The following is a 21,418-nucleotide window of genomic DNA, read 5'->3' as shown; positions in this document are numbered from 1 at the left end:
TGTTGAGACTACAAGGCAGTGAAAACAGAACCGGCTCTATCTGTGGTCTCCTTTGGTTACTACCTCTGCTTTTCGAGATCTCTGTGCCTCAATTTCATCTGTAGCGAGGCAGTTACACGCTACTCTCCAGCTGAGTTTCATGCTCCTGCCTTTCTCCTTTGGGGAGTCCAGGAGAATACTCTGCCCCCAAATACTCTGGTCCAAAGAGTAAATAACGAACCCTTTCAAGGTGAGATGACTGTCACCCAGGCTTTTGTGTAGCTTGCAGCGGCCATGAAGAGGCAGGCAGGGCGGGAATAGGTTTGCTTCCTATGCTTGGTGGGGCCCCATCTGAAGGCAGGAAAGGGGAAGTACCCCCCGGGAGACATACCACCATGTCTACACATAGTGTTGGTTAAGGTCCTTAGGTGGCAACAACAGAATCCACTCCAGTGAGTTCAATCAGAAAATGAATTTATTAGATAGAAGGCCAGAGGTTGAAGCCACTGACAGAGAAATATGCAACATCAGTGCAGGGAAAGGGACATTTTTAGGGAAAAGGCCTCAGCCACCACGGCCACTCAGAATGGGATGCGAGAAATGCCATTGTGTTCACCTCCAAGGAGCACAGTGATGGTGGATGTGGGGGGGAGGAAAGAGGCAGGGTTCTGTTGAGGAGGGTGGGTTTGAGAGGGGGCCAGAGGAGGAGGCTCAACCCATTTGGAAGGCAGCCGCAGCCCAGCCCTGTGGGGCCTCGTGGGACTTCAGCATCTCAGGAAGCACAGTTACCCCGTTTTCTGCAAGAAGAAAAGAACTTGTTGGGAGTTCCCATCGTGGCTCAGTGGTTAACGAATCTGACTAGGAACCATGAGGTTGCAGGTTCGATCCCTGGCCTTGTTCAGTGGGTTAAGGATCCAGCGTTGCCATGAGCTGTGGTGTAGGTTGCAGATGCAGCTCGGATCCTGCATGGCTGTGGCTCTGGTGTAGACCGGCAGCTACAGCTCTGATTGGACCCCTAGCCTGGGAACCTCCATATGCCACGGGAGTAAAGGCAAAAACACACACACACACACACACAAAATAACTTGTTTTTGTCATCACGGAGGCCCATGACCTTGACATCCTGCACATTGATGGAGCATCGACCATCCCAGAAATGAGCAGCCACGGTATTTCTGACACCAGGATGACCAAGAAAAAAGCCAGTTTGCCAAGCCTAGGTGGGGGCCTCGGGAGCTCTACAGACTCCCTGTGTCAGGATGCCGCCTCAGTGTTCCCATCTGAAAAAGGGGAGCAGGTGAGTGGGTTAAATCATCTAGATGGCAATTTGACCTGTGTCTTCTGCCATGCTTTGGTGTCACAGGACACGGCTGCCACTTCTCCAGGGAGGGAGGGAGGAAGAAAGACACCGTGCAGGGTGGGGGATGTGGAGCCCCCTGAGCGCCCCCTCTTTCCCCAGCCCTTCCCCAGCCTGCCCTGCCCCCTGTCTCACCCCTGGGCCTTGGCACAGCTATCGCAGGTATGGAGGCATTCCTTCTCATCCATGAAGTTGTTCTGCTTGCCTCGGCACCCACCGTAGACAAAGGTCTGGCAGAGCCCGGTGGTGGCGTTGTAGAAGTACCTGATGAAATGGGCCCTGCAGGGACCCGTGTAGGGAGGCTCCCGGCAGAAGGCAGGTGGCCCGGCTGCAAGAATGCAAGAGAGCTCCGGGTCAGCGATGAGGATGGGATCCCTGCTCGAGCGACAAGGTCAGCAACTCAAACAACTCGTTCGTCTTGAAATGGGGGCAGGGGGAGCGGAGCTTGAAATGTAAAACTTTCATTTTATGGCTTGCATTGTTTTCTTTTCTTTCTTTCTTTTTTTTTTTTTTTTCTTTTCAGAGCCATAGCTGCGGGATATGAAAGTTCCCGGACTGGGGTTGAGTCAGAACTACAGCTGCCGGTCTAGACCGGAGTCACAGTGACATCAAATCCAAGCCGCATCGGCAGCCTACACCACTGCTGACAGCAATGCTGGATCCTTAACCCACTGAGTTCGGGATCGGTGAGGATTCGGGGCCAGAGATCGAACCCAAATCCTCCCGGACACTATGTCGAGTTCTGATGGTTTTGTTTTGTTTTAAAATTGATTGTTAATTGTTTTGTTGGGTTCTTAACCCACTGAGCCACAACGGGAACTCCTGATGGCTTGCATTCTGAGACATTGTTATTAAAGTTGTTTGTGGCACAGGGGAAACAAATCCAACTAGTAACCATGAGGTTGTGGGTTTGATCGCTGGCCTCACTCAGTGAGTTAAGGATCCAGCATTGCTGCAAGCTGCAGTATAGATCACAGATACCTCTCAGATCCAGAGTTGCCCTGGCAGTGGTGTAGGCCAGCAGCTGCAGCTCTGGTTTGACCCCTAGCCTGGGCACTTCCATCTCCTGAAAGTGCAGCCCTAAATAAATAAATAAATAAATAAATAAATTAAATAAAATCAAACTCCTGCCATGAGGATATGAATTTTAGCAACAGATCCCTTTCGAATGAAAACATTAAAAGTAACCTGAAAATTGGGTGGTCCCTCATCCTCAGCCCTCTCACTACCCATCCGCGGCCACCCTCCCATCTCTCCAAGTCTCAAGGAGCATCTCGTGCAGACCCCTGGATGGTCTGAGAGGAGCCACTCAGTGGCTGTGTGGCTTTAGGGGTAAGACAAGTGACCACGTGGAACCACAGCAGCCTCTTCATTGAAATGAGCACAACAATCCCAACCTTGGGGACCTGTTGAAAGGATTCCAGCTGGTAGCTTCAGTATACGTCACAGATGTGGCTCGGATCCCACATTGCTGTGGCTGGGCTGTAGACCAGCAGCTGAGGCTCCAATTCAGCCCCTAGCCTGAGAACTTCCATATGCTGCAGGTGAGGCCCTAAAGGAAAAGAAGAAGAAGAGGAAGAAGAAGAGGAAGAGGAAGAAGAAGAGGAAGAGGAAGAAGAAGAACATATGTTTTATTCTATATAATGTTTTATAATGTGTATTGGTCCAGAAATTGGAAACGTAATTATATATCATATTTTAGACATAAACTGCTAAAATGTAAACTATCTTGAACATTTAAGATGGGAACTCAAAAGTTTCTGAATTATTCAATATATTCATTCAGCCGCAGACTTCCTGATCCCTTCAATAAACAACAAACAATCAAATAAACAGGAAAAAGATGATCCTGAGGAACGAAGGCTACAAATATCACAAAAATGTTCAGCGAGCAGAGGGGAAGTTCTCATTATGAGAAAACCTTTGCGGAGTTCCCGTTGCAGCTCAGTGAAAACAGATCTGGCTCGCATCCATGAGGACACAGGTTCGATCCCTGGCCTTGCTCAGTAGGTTAAGGATCTGGTGTTGCTGTGAGCTGTGGTGCAGGTCACAGACCCGGCTTGGATCCTGCGTTGCTGTGGCTGTAGTGTAAGCTGGCAGCTATACCTCCCATGTGACCCCCCTAGCCTGGGAACCTCCATATGCTGTGGGTGCAGCCCTAAAAAGCAAAAAAAAAAAAAAAAAAAAAGAAGAGGAAGAAGAAGAAAAAGAAAACCATAGATTAGGAAGTTGCTTTCTTAAACACAAGGAATGGCAATTCTCTATTAAAAGAAGAGTTTCTTGGGGCTCCTGCTGTGGCGTCCGTCGCAGATATGGTTTGGATTGGATCCCTGGCACTAACTGCACAGGGGGGACCTTCCATATGCTATGGGTGTGACTAAAAAGGAATTAACAACAAAAGAGTTCCCTCTTTGAAGTGGAAAAATTATATTGTATCAAAGGTAACATTTTCACTTGACCTTGAAATTGGAATGATGCACATTCAAGTCTGAATGAAAGCTCTTGGTCTCAACAGCGTAGAGCCAGGATTACAGTGAGGCAAGGGAGGCAGTCAAGATAATGCAAGGTTACATCCTATTTTTATTTAAAAGGTTCGTGTTAGGTTCATGGTGGATTTTTGCATTAATTTTGGGTTTTTACACAATTGCAGGCAACTATGATTTATCTGCATTATTAAGTTTTTGAGCTTCCCCTTCGAATTCTGGGCTCAAGGCAAGTGCCTCACCCAGCCTCACCCTGGACTCAGCCTGCCACGGGGGTGGAGCACTTCCTCCCTCGAGGCTGAGGAGTTGGATCTGATGAGTGATTTAATAGCCACCTAGGTTAGGCGACCCCAGGGCCCAGGGGAGGGAAGGATGGGCACCCCAGAGCAGAAAGGAAAGGGAAGCTGTGCTTCTGGAAGCCAGACCCACCTGCTGGGCAGCTCTGCCTGGGGCTACTTGGTTCTTTCCATCTCTGGATGAAAGTATATATAAGCCCCCCCCCATGTCCTTGTGTTTAGAAATAAAAGACTTTTCCTTTAGCCTCCCAGGCCTCCCCTCAGTCTCAAAAAGGCTGACTCAAGAGTTAATGATTAAGGGAGTTCCCATCATGAAGCAGTGGTTAAGGAATCCATCTAGGAACCATGAGGTTGAGGGTTTGATCCCTGGCCTTGCTCTGTGGGTTAAGGATCTGGCATTGCCGTGACCTGTGGTGTAGTTCAAAGACGCGGCTCGGATTCTGTGTTGCTTGCTGTGGCTCTGGTGTAGGCTGGTGGCTACAGCTCCAATTCGACCCCTAGCCTGGGAACCTCCATATGCCGCAGGAGCGGCCCTAGAAAAATCAAAAAGACCAAAAAAAAAAAGAGTTAATGATTAGGACATATTGTTACAGGAGTTCCCGTGGTGGCTCAGCAGTAATGAACCTGACCAGCATCCCTGAGGATGCTGATTCGATCCCTGGCCCAGATCGGTGGGTTAAGGATCCAGGGTTGCAGTGAGCTGTGGTGTAAGTGGCAGATGCAGCCTGGATCCCACGTTGCTTTGACTGTGGCACAGGCTGGTGGCTGCAGCTCCAATTCAACCCCTAGCCTGGGAACTTCCATATGCCTAGGGTGTGGCCCTAAAAAGAAAAAAGAAAAAAAAAAGAGGCCATACTGTTACAGCTGAAAAAAAAACCAAAAACAAAAACAGTTAAAACAGTTTCCACTACGTTATTCCCTGCCTTACTAACTTACTGGCCCACTAACTTACTCTAACCAGCTCTTCACAAGTGATTTCGTCCTTGCTGAATTGCTTTCTTTTACTAATGATTATTTTCCAGTTAGAGAGTTCTACTGTGTGAATTTTAACACCCCCTTCCTTTTGTGAGAAATCTTCACGGCAGAGAGAAGGTCAAGGTGCCATAACCCCAAAGACAAGCAGAAACCATCACCGGACCGCCTGACTCCAGCCTTAATGACTTTGAAATAATCTATGGAAGGAGAAGAATGTGGGCTCCCTAACCCTTATCCACAGCCCTGGGTATTTTTCAAGGTAAGGCTATAAAATCCTTTGTTATCCCCTCTCAAAGGAGGACACAGTTTCGAGGGTGTTAGCCTGCTGTGCCTCCTTTGCCTGGCAAGCAACAAAGCTGTTCTTTGCTGCTTCACCCCAAACTCTGTCTCTGAGACTTAACAGGTGCCAGTGTACAGAGGCTGGGTTTCAGCTACATGGCTGGGCAGGTCAATTAGCTCATGTACCTTCAGGCCTCACAGTAGAAGGATTTATCCATAATCTTTGGCTTGTAGAATATGGCACTCTTGATTTACTTTTTCATGCTTTTCTTTATTTTCTAAGTTCCAAAAAATGAACACATTTTATTCCATTTATGGATCAGGAAACAGCAAAGGAAATATGTTCCATTATTTATTTAAGGGACAGAATTATCCTCAACAGAACGACGATTCATTCACGTTATTCAAGAGAACTGGGATCCACCCAGGAAACGCCATAGGCACACACTCCATCATTGCTCACCTGGACCACTGCCGCACCTTGCTCACGGGAACTCAGTCTCTGCCCTTCGCCCCCTAGAGGCCACTCTCCACACTGCAGCCCCTGGGACCCTGTTATAATTGAGCCCTACCTCCGTTGCTCCCATGCCCAAACCCTCAATGACTCTCCATCTCTCTGAGTCAAATTCTGATTCTTATAATGTCCCACAAAGCTCTGCAAGACCTGCCGCCATGGCCTCTCTGCCTCATCACCTCCCACTCCCTCCCCTCCTCCCACTCAGCTCCATCCACCCTGGCCTCCTTGCTCCTGCTCATACACACTTGGCAGGTTTATTCTTCAGCCTCTGTGCCGATGCCCTCTTATCACAGAGGGTTTCTCTGACCAGCCCGCAGAAAGAGCAGAGCCTCCGTTATGCCCATCACTCTTGACCATCAGAGCACTTGTCATGAGCCAGCTAATACTTTCCATCTACTCATTTGTCTGTCTCCATCCTGGAGGGCCCCCGTCTAGTGCCTTTTTTTTTTTTTCACAGCTTGTAGGGCCTTGATAAATATTTGCCAAATGAATGAAACTCCTGTCTCATTCTCCCAAGGGTGCACAGTCATTGAGTAGAGTGAATATAATTAAATTCCTGTTACTTCAATGTCTATTTGATGAGGAGGCAATGAAACTGAACAGAACCCTGCAGGATCCTCCTGGGCACAAAAGGCTTTCCAGGTCCCTCTGTTTCTTATTTGCAGGAAAAAGCCTTCCCATTTCCTACACTTTCCAGAATAGCAAAGGGCAGATTCAAACAGTTGCTAATCTGGGAAGGGAGGGGATACAGAAACAAAGGAGGAGCAGTCAAGAAACAATAGCGCAGGGGAGTTCCCCCTTGTGGCTCAGCAGTAATGAACTTGACTAGCATCTGTGAGGATGCCAGTTCGATCCCTGGCCCTGCTCAGTGGGGCATTGCTGTGAGCTGTGGTGTAAGTCGCAGATGCAGCTCATATCCCACGTTGCTGTGGCCGTGGATGACAGCTCCAGCTCCGATGTGACCCCTAGCCTGGGAACTTCCGTTTGCAGAAGGTGCTGCCCTAAAAAAAAAAAAAAAAAAAAAAAAAGGCAGCCAAGGGGCAGGGTCCTGGTTCCTGCAGGAGGAATATACATAACAGTACCTTTGAGCTCTGCAGGAACTACTCAGGTGGGGGATGGTAACTTCAGGCTGAGCGCCAGATTCCTGGAGCACTGTTACCTCACCACCCACCCATCAGCAGAAGGTCTCACCCCCAGCAGCTCTCACCCCAAATTTGGCCCATTAAAAGTTTCTCCTGGAAAACCTGCGGGGAGTTTGGGATTTTTAGCACGAGCCCCCTGTTCTCCTTGCTTGGCCTGGTCATAAACCTTTCTCTGCTCCAAATCTTTCCATTTTTTTGGCCTCACTGCATCGTCAGGCACACAAACTTGCATTTGGTAACAGCAAGTGCACCGAGATCATTATAAATCTAGCTCTAATATTCTGTATCTTAAGAGACTATTAAAGTGATGGTCAGACACGGTGAAACCGGGCAGGGCCCCGTGGGGGTCTTGGGCATAAAAGCCTTTGAGTCCCCCGACTCTTGTTTGTAGGGAATAAGCTTCTGCCTCCTCGACCTTCCCAGGCTTCCAAAGGGCAGGTTCAAACAGGTGCTAATCAAGGAAGGGAGGGATGCTGAGACCAGGAAGGCGCAGTCGAGAGACAGCAGTGCAGCCTTGGGGCAGGGTCCTGGTTCCCCCTCAAGGGATACACAGAACAAAATCTGAGCTCTTCTGCAGATCAAAACCCCCCAGCAAACGACAGATGTTAATTACCTGATGAAGCATTAGGCTTCATTCCAAAAAGAAGTAACCAGGCCTGGGGCCACTAAATACCAGCTTTGAGAAAGGCAAGCTTAACCTTATCCGATCCCAATCTGCAGCCCAGTTTCCCACTCCCCAATTCTAAGACCATCTCCTAGTCTCTCCCAGAGGAGGACACACTCTTTAAGGCATTAGCAAGCAACAGAGCCTTTTTTTTTTTTTTTTTTTAATTGCCTTTTGGGGTTTGCGACATATGGAGGTTCCCAGGCACTAGGGGTTGAATCGGAGCTGCAGCTGCCTGCCACAGCAACACCGGATCCTCAACCCCCTTGAGGGAGGCCAGGGGTCGAACCCGCATCCTCATGGATATTTGTTGTGTTCGTTACTGCTGAGCCACAATGGGAACTCCAATAAGAGCTATCCTTTTCTCCTTCACCGGAAACTCTGCCTCTAAGTTTCTATGCAGCACAGGTGGACAATAGGCGAAAGAGGACGGGCCTTGCTTTATTGGGAGCCGAACAATTTCACCATGAGCAAAGTCACAGAAGTGTGGCATTTATTGTACTAAGAATGGAGCAATACTATTGTTATTTGACCCCTAAATGCTTGTTTTCTTGGAGGAAGGAGGTAGGTAGACAGATTTTTTTTTTCAGACTAAGAAAGCTTGGTGGAAAATGGGCATCATTGGGCATGAAATGTGGGGGAAAAACCCCTCTATATTCATGGTTGATAATCCCTTGCAAGAATTTGTTCCTTACTTACCCCTTGTACAGGTGGGGAAACTGTAGAAAAGTGACTGACCTTGGGTCACATAGGTGAGTGGTGATGTCAGGTCAATGTGTGATCCTGTTACAACCCAACTGATGAAGCACTTGACATCCGTGGGGGATTGTTAAAATAATAACTGGTAAGCATTTTGGGGAGCACAACCCCACATTTCTACCTCCCAGGACCTGAGCCTCAAAAGTCCAGGGATATATGAGTCTGGGTTCTTTTCCTGACACCAAATAAATGATGTCTCTCCCAATATCAACTACGTGTCCCTCAAGTCAATTCACTAAATTCCCCCTAAATCCGCAGTTAGCCCAGACCCCACAGGCTGAAGGCTCAGTGTCACGAGATTGTCCTCACTTCATGGGACATGTCCCTGGGGTCACATATACTTCTGAATAGCTGGCTCTAAGGTCTTTGTGACCCCACTTTCAACTTTCGGTAGTTCACCGGAATGACTCACAGAACGTATTGTTCCTGGGTATTAGAAAGGATAAAACCCAGGGACAGACAGATGGAGACGGGCAGGGCAAAGGGGGAGCTGGGGGTGCAGAGCCCCCATCCTTTCAGAACTCACCGCCCTCACATCCTCTCGAATGTCCATCACCCCAGAAGCTCTCCAATTCCCAGTGTTCAGAGGGTTTTATTGAGGCTTCAACAGCTTGGCAAATGTATTGAATCATTAGCTACCTCAGTAACCTCCCCTTACTACAGAGTTGCTGGGCTTGGAAAGTTCTAAACTTCTAATCACCTGATGGGACAGGGCTAGAGACCAGCCCTGTCCTGAAGCTACCCTGGGTCCCCTTCCTTGACCCATCTCATTACCACACCAAGACAGTAAATTCCAAGAGTTACAGGCGGTCCCACCAGGAACCAGGACAAGGATCCGATACTGATCTTCTCATCACAGTGAGGTTCGGGGACACCAGGGACCAGGAAGAGAGGGTCTCAGAGATGGGGTCCCCGACTGGTAGAGTTAAGTGGGATGATTTTTTTTCTTAAGCTGAAAACATGATCTCCTTTTGAGATTCATGAAACGTCCCTGGAGTTAAAACTGCCCATCTTGCCAGTGCAAATCCAGAGAGGGTTGGCACGCCCACCCCACCCCTGCCCCCAGCCCCTTTCATGGCCTCGACCCCCTTTCCCTGCCCAGACTGTACAGGGGAGGTGAGCCAAGACTTACCTCGGACCAGGCTGCTCTCTTCATCCCCTGGGGTGCTGGCCACCAGGGCGCCCAGGAGGAGGAGGAGGGCTGCAGAGAGGCAGAGCCGGCTCATCTTCAGGGCCTCGCAGGAGGGCTTCTGAGGACGGCTGGGAGACAGGGCTTTTCACAGCCCAGCTGAGGGGTGGGGACAGACTGTGAGGAGGGGAGTGAGGAAGGGGAGGAGCTGGGGTCAGTCCTGGAGGTTGTGCAATCTCTCCACCTTCCATGGTCCTGCCTCTGCCTGCTGGGTCCAGATGCTCAGCAAGAGTGCTTCTTAAGCTTGACTATGTGGGACTTGAAAGCCTCTCCAAAGAGACTGAACTCAAAGCCTCTGGCCAAGACAAGAATTACCAGACCCTTATCACCGCACCATCTCATGGCAATGCCTCCTCCTTGCCTTGAGCAACCTGTCCTGCTCCTTCCTACCCCGCTACTAGGACAGGTATGTGGCCCACTCCTTACCCCGATGAACCAGCAAGCATATCATGAGACCCCTCTTTCTCCAACGAGTCAGCTCAGCAGGTGTATCCTAAGACCACGTCTCTCTCCCTGGGTTATAAAAACAGATAGCACCACACTGAGGGCCAGCTCTCTCTGATCATCAGGAGCTCATCCCACTGCGTCAGCAGCATTTCTTATCTCAATAAACTTTCTCTTCACCTCACTATGAGACTGGAAATTCTTTTTCGGACCCTGCGCACAAAACCAGACTATGCCTGCAAAGCTCGAGGGAATAAATACATAATCTGATTCCCCAGGTCAGGGTGAGGCCTGCGAAGCTGCATTCCTAACAGGCTCTCTGTGACAGGTGTGCCCCCCTCCCCAGTTTCCTCTCCTGTAAAATGGACCACAGAGCCACACTTTGACAGCAAGCCTGGAGGACTCATCCCTGGGTTGGGGGAGAAGGGGAGCCGGCTAATTCTCTCAGCTGCCTTTCCCCCACACCTGGGGAAAGTGCCAGAAGAACCCAAATCAGGAAGAGGTGAGTCTCAGAAAACTCCCAGTTCTCTCCCACGGAACTGCTCCTCCACCCTGACCTTACTTCTTTGGGATGGTCACACACTGGTGGCATGTGCCCAGGATGAGTCACTTGACTTCTTTTGGAAAAATAGGCATGACTCCCCCCCCAGGATAAAGTGATTGTTCAGATTTCCATGTGCTGGCACCACACCACCCTGTGGGCACGAGTTCGCAGGCTGGGCGTTACCATGTGGCCCCCAACTAGTTACTACCGAGACCCTTGGGTCTAGATGTGAGTCAAATGCCGGGACCCTCAAACCAGCAGCAGATACCCCTGGGAGAGGAAAACATAAGAGTCCTATCTTACACTGCAGACAAACTCCCCTGGGATGTGGGACCCCACAACGTGAAGGCTGCCCTTTTCACAGAGAAGGGGAACTGGTTACACTCTCCTCAAATATGCCACATGGCAGGTGGGTTATTTTGAGCTGAGGGCAGTCAAGGCCCAAAAGATTCGGGAAGAGCTGGCTGGTATCTCCTTTAACTAACCTAAAGGATTTAGATAGGGGGCCAGTACCAGGAAGGGAGCTAATCTCAAAGAAAACTTTCTTTTCCTTTTTAGGGCAGCATTTGTGGCATGCAGAAGTTCCCCTGGGCTAGGGGTCAAATCAGACCTGCAGCCACCGGCCTACACCACAGCCACAGCAATGCTGGATCTGAGCTGCATCGGTGACCTGCACCGCACCTTATGGCAACACCGGATCCTTAAGCCACTGAGTGAGGCCAGGGATCGAATCCATCTCTTCATGGATACTAGTGGGGTTCTTAACCCACTGAGCCACAGTGGGAACTCCCCGATGAAAACTTTTAGTATCAGAAACACTCACCTGCATGGCATGGTAACCAGCTGTTAACTGACTAGCTGCTCTTCTCTTCTTCCTGGAATTTATCTTCCTTTCCCTGGAACCCAATCCCCACCTGCTTCTCTTTCCCTCCGGTTGGCATATAGGCCTCAACTGCCTGACTGTCTCTGGCTCTCACATCTTTGGGGATGCCATACGTACAAAATTCATTTTTCTCCTTTTCATCCCTTTTATGTCAATTTATTTACCAAACCAGCCAAGGGACCTAAAGGGAAGCAGGATAATGTTTCCTCGTGGACATCTACTAGTAGGGGGACCCGAGTAGGGGCACCTGGGTTTAGCAAGTTGGTGTTCCTGCCCCCAGGGGCCTCATCTGTGAAATAGGATTTTTTTAAATTATTTAATTAATGCATTGATTTATTTACTTTTTAGGGCCACACCTGCGGCATATGCAAGTTTCCAGGCTAGGGGTTGAATCGGAGCTGCAGCTGTCAGCCTATACCACAGCCACAGCAATGTAGGATCAAGCCACGTCTGTGACCTACAACACAGCTCATGGCAATGCCGGATCCTTAACCCACTGAGCAGGGCCAGGGATCAAACTCATATCCTCATGTATACTAGTTGGGTTTGTTACCACTGAGCCACAACAGGAACTCCTCCTTTTTTAGAATTTTTTATTTTTTCATTTTTGGCTGCCCTGTGGCGTGTGGAATTCCCAGGCCAGGGACTCGATCTAAGCCGCAGCTATGACCTACACTGCAGCTGCGGCAACACTGGTTCCTTAACCCACTGTTGTGCCCATGGGTCCTGTGTCCCCGTGCTCCAGAGATGCTGCTGATCAGGAACTCCCATGGCTCCTCTTACGATCGTTAATTTCAGCTCTCAGTAGGAACTTCTGGATCTGATATCAGGCCTGGGTTGAAGTAAATATCTAGACCCAAGATGAGCCACTTCTGCCTTGGGCGACGGATCAGCAAACTGAAATTTAACTCTGTATCCCTGTGAATGTTCTGAGAGTCTCTGGCCCCTGGGGGATGGAGGCTGTCTGCTTTATGAAATGTCGAGTAAAGTTTGCATCACCTAAATTGCCTTCTTTAATCTTTTTTTTTTTTTGGCCATGCCCATGGCATACAGAATTTGTCAGGCCAGGAATTGAACCCGAGTCACAGCACTGACCTGAGTCACAGCAGGGATAATGCTGGCTGCTGAGCCACCAGGAAAGTCCCTCTTTAATTTAATTAATTTATTTATTAATTAATTTATTTATTTTTGTCTTTTTAGGGCCACACTCGAGGCATATGGAAGTTCCCAGGCTAGGGGTTGAATCAGAGCTACAGCTGCAGCCACAGCAGCTCGGGATCCGAGCCACATCTGTGACCTAAGCTACAGCTTGCAGCCATGATGGATCCTTAACTCACTGAGTGAGGCCAAGGATCGAACCTACATCCTCATGGATACTAGTTGTGTTCTTGACCTGTTAAACCAAAACAGAAACTCCTAATCATTTTAAACTTGGGAAATGCCTGCTTTCCCTAACTGAGGTCAGTTGTGCAGGTGGCCTATGTGACAGACACAGGAAAAACCCAAGACTCCAAGGCAGGAGCCAGCTCCCCTGGTTGGTAATGCGTTGGGCTGAGGGAATCAAGCAGATTCCGTGTGACTAAGCACAGGAAGAGACATTTGGAAGCTTGTGCCTGTGTTTCTCCCACTTCACTCCAGGCACTTCCCCCTTGGTTCATTCTACTCTGCATCCATTTGCTGTAAACTTAAGTATAACACCTTTGAGTCCTGTGAGTCCTTTAAGGAATTAAACCTGAGCATGGTCCTGGGAACCCCAAACACAGGATGTTACCATTGTTATCTTCAAATAGAAACTATAAAAAAAAAAAAAAAGAAAAGAAAAAAGAAACTATGTCAGCAGAAGTTAAATAATTTGTCTGAGGAGGTCACACAGATAGCAAAGAAGGAAGATGGAAATTAAATGTTTTCAACTCTAGTGACATGCTAAACAACTATTGGAGCTGACACACTGCACAACTACTGGAGCACAAGTGAAGATAAGCAAACATAATTGTCTCAAACAAAAAACCACAACAACTGAAACGGAAAATTTATTGCAAGACATAATACAAGAAAACTCCCTTTTAAAAATCTGTAGATTAGTTCCCATTGTGGCCCAGTGGTTAACGAATCTGACTAGGAACCGTGAGGTTGCAGGTTCCATCCCTGGCCTCACTCAGTGGGTTAAGGATCCCGTGTTGCTGTGGCTCTGGCGGAGGCCGGCGGCTACAGCTCAGATTCAACCCCTGGCCTGGTAACCTCCATGTGCTGTGGGAGTGGCCCTAAAAGACAAAAAAAAAAAACCAAAAAACTGTAGATTGAAAAAGCACTTTGTGTTCCAGTAAAAAAAAAGATACAGACCGATACCAAAATATCCTTGCTAAGTTAATGAAACTCGAGGATAAGCAAAGAGGTTTTTACGCTTTCAGGTACAGAGAAGTAAACCCATAGGGAGAAAAGTATTTAGGCCACTTCATAGCCACACTCCATGGCAGAACTCAGCAGGACCATGTGCCCAATTATTCTGGGAAAAGAAAGCCAGCCTTTTGTCTCTTCCTGAAACTCACCAGAGATGCTCCAGTTTTGCGTTGCTGTCTCCTCGGGTTTCAACGTTCTTCCCTGATAGCACCGTGGCTCCTTCCAGCACTGGCACATTTCTTCATTCATCTGCTGCCCTCTGGGTGGTGCCCTCATTGACGGTCCCAGGTAGAAACGGCAACACTTCTCCCTGCCCGCCGTCCCCCTGCACCCCAATACTCCTTATGCCCTTTCCGTTTTCTTTTTTCTCCAGGACTCTCGTCTCCAACACTGCACAGAATATTCATGCGTATTTATTTTATTATGGTTCACTAGCCTATCAAACCCAGCAGAGAAAAGATTTTGTCTGACGAGTTCACTCATAGAACATGTCAACTCAGATGCTCCTTTTCAACCTCCCGCAGGCGCCGCCACATCTGGGCATCAGGCTGCTTCTCCTCATCCCCACCTACCTCAGAAGACATGGGTGATATGAGACGCCATCCCACAAACACTGGCAGCATCTCCACTGGCCTGACACCTGCTGTTTGCTTTGCATTGGTCCCTGCCAAGGCTAAGCTGGGGATAGTTGATGTCCAGCTCAGGGCAAGAAACCTGCTTTTCTGCATAGAAGAAGCAGTAAGGGGCGTGGGCAGAGGGGAAGCAGGGAGCCAAACGCTTCTCCACAGCCTGACCCCTCCAGCCGCCCCTCATCTGGTTTCACAAACGGGTGCCTGCCTGTTTATAAGAGGCATCTGCCTGAGCGGGTCTCAGGGGAGCAGGAAGAGCACCTGCAAACACCCCCCTTCTGCTCTCTCCCCCCCCCCAGGGGTTTGGGATCATTGGGCCCCAGTTTGAGTCCCACCGCTGCCTTTTCCTAACTTGGTGACACGGGGCCAGAAATTTCCCAGAGCCCTGGTGTCTTCAGGTGTCACGTGAGACCAGCACTGCCCATATCACCAGGTTGTTGTGAAAACAATGGAGGCAGTAGGCATATATTACTTCTCCCTGCAACATCCAAGTTGTTGTAATAATTACGAGTTAATGAGGCAGAATACGAACTCAGGTAGTCAGTGTAGAAGCACGAGCTCAGATGCATTCTTTGATATGGCTACTGATTAACTCTGAGGCTTAAGGGCTCCAGGGAGTAACATCCCCACAGGGTTTGTTTATTCTTTGGCTCCGTGAACAAGAACCCAGTAACTTCTTTCCAGATTCCAGTAATATCTTTCTGGCGTCACCATGACCCCCCAAACAGACTCAATCATCCAGACACAGAGAAGCATTCTCCCGTTAACACACACAGCTTACACTGCAGAAATGTGACATTTACAAGACTCTTTGTGTAAATTTATTATCTCCTTGAATGCTCACATCACACTTCTCCTCGGCAGGGGATGTTTCTACCCCGTTTCTCTTACAAAGGAGGGAAGAAACAAGGGTAAGGCATCACCCAGCACAATGGAAGTAAAACCAAGACCTGAGCCCACCCTTCTTTGCAATCATGCACGCACGCATGCATGCGCACACGCACACACTCACACACACACTCCATGCTCCACTTCCAGGCTCAAGGAGAAGGGAGCTGGGATCATTTCCAGGACAAATAGGCACAGAACTGGCGGGGTGGGGGTGGGGGGGACACTGCAGAGGACTGGAAGGGCTGCCCTTCTGCACAGGCACCCTCTCCCTGGAGAAGGGCAGGGGTTCTCCCTGTGGCTCCATTTATCTGCGGAGGAGAGTGGAATTGGTCCTGCGACCTCTAAGGACTCTGTCCCTGCTGCGTGTGCTGGAAGCCAGTCCTGCTCTAGCGCAAGCTTGGAATCCTACCTGAGCTGGGGGTGGGGGAGCCTCTCTTTGCCCTGGGCTGCGCTTCAGCGATGCCTTTGTCTCCCCTGGGACTCTGGGAGGAACAGCCCGGGCCGATCTGGTTCCATCCACCTCAATCTGGCCTGGGATTCCTGGGTCGGGAGTGCCCCTGTTCCCGGGAACCTGGAATTCCAGCCACTTCCCAGCCTGCCCTGCCTCATCCCCGCCCTGTCCCCAGGTCCCCGGGGTTGCCTTTGGGTGTCGAGCAGACGGTGGCACGGCCAGCCAGCAGCACTTGAGGTTGTCGGCGCAGTCCCCATCCGAGAGGAACTCCTGCCTACAGTTCAGGTCCACCTCCAGCGCGGGGCACACGCCGCTTTTCTCTGCTCCTGTGCCTGCGAGGTGGACGGTCGGGGGGGGGGCAGTCCCCCCTCCCAGAGGAGGCCCACCTCCTGTCCGGGGCGGGGCGGGGGGGGGGGGCGCGAACCTCCATCTCAGGAATTCTGCGATTCTGGCCCTGCGCACTGCGCCCACCTCCCCGCCCCCGCCGCCTTCAGAGAGCCCCACCTCCAGGACAGGGTCCCCACACCTGGGAGGACAGGAGTCACCTAACCGTTGGCCTCAGAGCCCTCAGTGTTTAGGAGACGCCCCCGCACCCCGCACCCCCACACAGCTGAGCTAATGCTGTCTGGCAGAGTCCCCCCGCCGCCTATCACTGTGTCTCTAGCTTCAGCAGAGCCTCTCCCCAAATGCCAGTCTTCAGTGGTCTCCCCACCACGAACACATGGGACCCCACACCCTAAACTTCAAGGGGACATCACCTTTAGGCATGAGGGACCCCTACATTTTAGCCTCATGGGTCTCCCCATTTCCACCCCAGGCATCCTCCCTCCTCTGTCCCTAGAGAGGCTAAGCCTCTCCCCCAGCTCGTGGTTCCGCCCCTGCCGGTGTGACACGCCTCTCCCTGCCCCACTCGCCAGTGAGCAGAGGAGAGGGGAGGGGACAGCAGTGGACCAAGCAGCCGCTGGCAGTCGTGGTGCTCAGCTGGTGCCGGAGTGAGGCACCCTGAGTGGGGGATTTTGCCCTGTGCCTGGAGGTGCGGGGCGTGGGCGAGGCCGAACCCGCGCTGGTCGAGGGCTTAGCAGACAACGCAGGCAGGCGGGCAGGCGGGCGGGCTGCCACCGTGAGCCATTTCACAATCCCCCGGGATCAGGTGTCACTCTGGCCCCAGTGGGAACCAGGAACCTAAGCTCCTTCCAGCCCCAGCGCAGCCTGACCAGCTGCAGCTGGACCCTTGTCCACCCCTCCCTCCCACCTCCCTCCCACCTCCCTCCTGGGGCTGAGTGCCAAGCCCAGGACTCCTGGTGCCTAGTCCAAGACCCAGGGCCCTCCCTGGAAGGCCCGCTGAGCGGGAAGGAGGGGGAGGGCAGGACCCCCAGGGAGGAGCCTGCGGCTTGGGTTTGGGCTCAGCCGGATCCCAGGGCAGTCCCCTCTTCAGGGAGCCAAGGTGGAGGTGGAGGGATTGGTACAGAGCCCACAGGGGTGGGGGGCTGTCACAGGAAGCAGAGCTGTCATGTCGAAATGAGCCCACTGGAGGAAAGAAACTGAGGCCAAAGGAGGTGAAACACCTGCTAAACATCTGGAGCCATTTGATGTGGTTCTCTCGCCTCTCTTGTCCATGCCATCAGTCTCTCAGGGCCGGCTGTGTGCGGGCTCTGTGTTCAGTGTCTCCTGGAGTCGTGGGTCTTCCCGCACCCCTGGGCACAGACAGGGGTTGGTGTCATCGCCAGCGGTGCAGGACCCACGGGTGGATGTGTGAGGGGGAGCCCCTCCTCCAGCAAGGTCCCAGGAGAAGCTGTAGAAAGTTTTGACCACAGATCTCCTTTCTCCCAAGTCCTGGTTTTTTTCCTTTTCACCATAAACATTTCCTAGGTGTAACTATGAGACACACACTGTGGGAAGCCAGCTGGTGCAGAGAAAGTAATTAAAGGAGCCCTCGGCCCTGGCCTCGGGGCGACAGGGTCTGGCTTTGACTCTCACCTCCACCATGTCCCAGCTGAGGCCTCTGGAATGAATCACCTCCCTGTTCTGTACGGCCACGTCGTCATCTACAAAGGCCTGCGAGTGGTCCAAAAATCGTGTCCCCAACTCTTAGGAAGGAGACTGAAGTATAGCCCAAGCTTCAACCTGCAGGCTGGTAAAGGCCAAGACACAGTTATAGCAAGAGGCGCCTTGAGACATCCTTCCTGCTTCGACAGTCTGAGTTCTCTAAGTCCCAGGAGATCTATTGCAGCGGGAGGCTGGAGGGGGTCGGGGGCAGTGACCATTGTGATGATGGGCGAGGACTTGGGGAGAGAAGTACATCCAAACACTGTCCCCACAGGTGGATCCTGGCAAACAACGCTGAGGACGCCTCCCCCTCTTCCCAGGTCCAGCCTTGGGATGGAGCTCGGTCCCCGTAGGAAGGGACCAGGGCTGTTGACTCTGAGCACAGAGAACAGTGCACAGCCATGAGGCTGGAGCCAGGTAGGGGCTCAGCACAGGGCGGTTCCAGGACCCAGTCCCAGACATGCAGAGGACACTTTGATGAAAAGCTGGGTTTAGCCTGTGGACCGAGCTGGCTACTGGACATTCAGTCTCAGGCACGGCTGCCACAGCTTTCTTCTGTCACCTAGCCAAGGAAACTGCCAGGTCTCAGGCCTCCCCAGCCCCCTTGGGCCACCCCTCCCCCCCCCCACAGCCTGACTTCATTTTACAGGAATGTGGATTAGTCTGCTTCAAGAGAATAGGGTGGGGCGGAAGGTTGGAGAAGAAAGTTTAATAGGTCAATGGCCCTAGGCAAGAAAACACCAGTTAGATTTTTGTGACGCTTGGCTCTGTTCATTCATGTATTTCTTTGCTTCTGCGTAAAAAAGGACAGAGGCTTTATTTTTTTTTACAGAGGCTTTATTTTTTTAATTACTCAATGAATTTTATTATGGTTTATAGATGTACAACAATCATCACAACCAAATTTTATGGCATTGCCCTCCCAAACCCTCAGTGCCTCCCCCCACCCCTCAACCTGTCTCATTTGGAAACCTAAGTTTTTCAAAGTCTGTGCGTCAGTATCTGTTCAGCAAAGAAGTTCATTGTGTCCTTTTTTTAGATTCCACATGTAAGTGATAGCATATGATGTTGGTGTCTCGCTGTCAGACTGACTTCACTTAGCATGATAATTTCTAGGTCCATCCATGTTACTGCAAATGCCGTTATTTCTTTCCTTTTAATGGCTGAGTCATATTCCACTGAGTGTATGTACCACATCTTCTTGATCCGCTCCTCTGTCAATGGACATTTAGGTTGTTTCCATGAAAAAGACAGAGGCTTTAAAAACCAAATGCATGCAGGTCCCAATCGGGGATTGGCTACTTCCTGTCTATGTGACCTGCACTTTTTGGACCTGCACCATCTTATTCTTTAAAAGTGGTAGGTTCCCAGGAGGATGGAGACAGACCCCCCCCCCCAGCCCCCAAATGTGACAGTTGACCTTGAAAACCTGCTGCGGACATGGGTAGAGCCCAATGCAAGATGTGCACCCTGTCCCAGAATGTGGAGCATGGCTTAACCACCTGTAAGGCTTAACTGCCCTCTGTCGAGGGGCTTGACCACCTACCCCTCCCTTGACTTTCACCTCTTCCTTCTTCGTTGTGTCCCTGCCACGTGTTTCCGCCATGAACTCCAGCCAGATTCCCGCCACGGATCCTTTATAAGCTTAGCACCGCCTCACAGTCAGGGCTGGCGCCTTAATCAACCTCTTTTGCTTTACCAACTAGGCCTTGTGCGTTCCTCCCTTGGCAAACCTCACAAAAAGTGGTGCCATGGCGTTCCCGCTGTGGCTCTGTGGTAATGAACCCAACTAGTGCCCATGAGGAGGACACAGGTTTCATCCCTGGCCCACTCTGTGGGTTAAGGCTTCGGCATTGCTGTGAGCTGTGGTGTAGGTCAAAGTCACAGCTCGGATCCTGTGTTTACTGTGGCTGTGGCTGTGGCTGTCGTGTAGGCGGGCAGTCATAGCTCTGATTCGACCCCTAGCCTGGAAACTTCCAGATGCTGGGGCTGTGGCCCTAAAAAAGGAAAAAAAAAATTTTTTTTTAAGTGGTACCATGGGAGTTCCCGTCGTGGCTCAGTGGTTAATGAATCCAACTAGGAACCATGAGGTTGCGGGTTCGATCCCTGGCCTTGCTCAGTGGGTTAAGGATCCGGCACTGCCGTGAGCTGTGGTGTAGGTCACAGACTTGGCTCGGATCCTGCGTTGCTGTGGCTCTGGTGTATTGCTCCTATTAGACGCCTAGGCTGGGAACCTCCATATACCATGGGAGTGGCCCTAGAAAAGGCAAAAAGACAAAAAATTTTAAAAAAAATTTAAAAAAAGACTCTAGTTGATATTCTGAGCCATGTCCTCAGAGCTGTCTTGCAGGTGCTGAAGCCCCCACCAGGTTGAAGACGTCAGTTCTATGCAGCCCACAAGTAGGTAGACCCCGGACCGGTTGGAACCAGAAGGTTGATGACGCTGACTCCCAATGACCTCAGCACCCGCGAGTCGAAAAATGTCCCTGAGCGGATCACACCCTGTTCCTCAAACACTCTAAGACGGCTCACTACCCCCTCCAAGGCGGGTGGGGGCCAGTCCTTGAGGCAATAGCCTGCTGTGTTCCCCTCTTTGTCTGGCGAGCAAAGCTATTTTATGCTTCCTCCAACTCTGTCTCTGCGTTTCTGTTGGGCACCGGTTATAGAGGCAGCTGTTATTTTGGCAACAAATTTGATTGGCTGGAGGAAACACAGCAGAAAATCAAAACGAAGACCTTGCCAAAGTCAGTCATGTGGTCCCAGTTATTTCACTGTTACACACTCACACACACTCACACACACACACAGCTATCTGAGGTTAGCATAGACGATGTATCAAAAACTTTGAACATGACTTCTTGAGTGTGAAATGGTATTTATTGTGAATAAAAGGAGGAAAGGAGATAGGAAAGAAGGAAAGATTGAAATGGAAGGTGACATGAGTGCCCTGCAGACGTGCCCATGCTAAGGCCACTGTAATCAAGTAAACCTGAAAGATTTGAGAAAGACCCAGGAACAAACAGGGTGGCGTTTACCATACAATAGGGCTTTGTTCACTTGGAATTTCGTCGCAGGCACGGTCCCCTCTCCATGGAAACCTCTCTTTCTCTGAACGTCAGAGCTATTTTGCTCTTTTGTCACCAAGCATGCAAGGGTCCTTTTCCTGATAACAATAGCCCGATTTCGATTAGAGGAAGGACTCTTCCTTCATCCAGGAGCGGAGAAGTTGAGTGGCTTGTCAATCAGAGTTCTTGCCCCACCCCCAGACCGAGCATGGCCAATCGGATGCTCTCCTTGGAATTGTAATCTTGAGCCACGAATCACCCAAGTCCTGAAAATGTCTGGAGCTTTCTTCAAGGTGGCCTGATGTTACAATCAGCAAGGAGATGGGTGCCCACGACATGCTCACACATTCTCACTCATTCCTCCCCTGCTTCCAATAGTCAGTTTCTGTTGCTCACAACTAGGGAGGTCTGACTATCTTTACCAGGGT

The 21,418-nt window shown here is 50.6% G+C and overlaps 1 protein-coding gene and 1 long non-coding RNA gene across 2 annotated transcripts; both read right to left on the bottom strand.

Moving 5' to 3' along the window:
- Positions 1-436: 436 nt before the first annotated feature.
- On the bottom strand, positions 437-9,739 carry UPTI (plasmin trypsin inhibitor). Its single transcript, NM_213871.2, has 3 exons — positions 9,584-9,739; positions 1,472-1,664; positions 437-776 (listed from the first exon to the last, which is right to left on the bottom strand). The coding sequence occupies exons 1-3, from the start codon at positions 9,675-9,677 to the stop codon at positions 752-754; spliced, it is 312 nt and encodes a 103-aa protein (NP_999036.2). The 5' UTR covers positions 9,678-9,739; the 3' UTR covers positions 437-751.
- On the bottom strand, positions 2,086-6,908 carry LOC146395336 (uncharacterized). The gene is made up of 2 exons (XR_014832432.1): positions 3,692-6,908; positions 2,086-2,864 (listed from the first exon to the last, which is right to left on the bottom strand). It is a non-coding gene; the product is annotated as an uncharacterized LOC146395336 (long non-coding RNA).
- Positions 9,740-21,418: the final 11,679 nt, after the last annotated feature.

Source organism: Sus scrofa, chromosome 17 (genome assembly GCF_054392235.1).
Source record: "Sus scrofa isolate SSC_HxYL_T2T_F1_AM1 chromosome 17, Sscrofa_HxYL_maternal_Yorkshire_Landrace_v2.0, whole genome shotgun sequence".
Lineage (NCBI taxonomy): Eukaryota > Metazoa > Chordata > Mammalia > Artiodactyla > Suidae > Sus > Sus scrofa.
Note: the sequence above shows the minus strand (reverse complement) of the source record. Positions and strands in the feature narration are given on the sequence as shown.

Coding starts and splice junctions, on each gene's coding strand:
- UPTI (NM_213871.2), bottom strand. CDS start 9,677: ATGAGCCGGCTCTGCCTCTCTGCAGCCCTCCTCCTCCTCCTGGGCGCC. Junction 1,665..9,583: donor AGAGAGCAGCCTGGTCCGAG/GTAAGTCTTGGC, acceptor GCATTCTTGCAG/CCGGGCCACCTGCCTTCTGC. Junction 777..1,471: donor AGCTGTGCCAAGGCCCAGGG/GTGAGACAGGGG, acceptor TTCTTCTTGCAG/AAAACGGGGTAACTGTGCTT.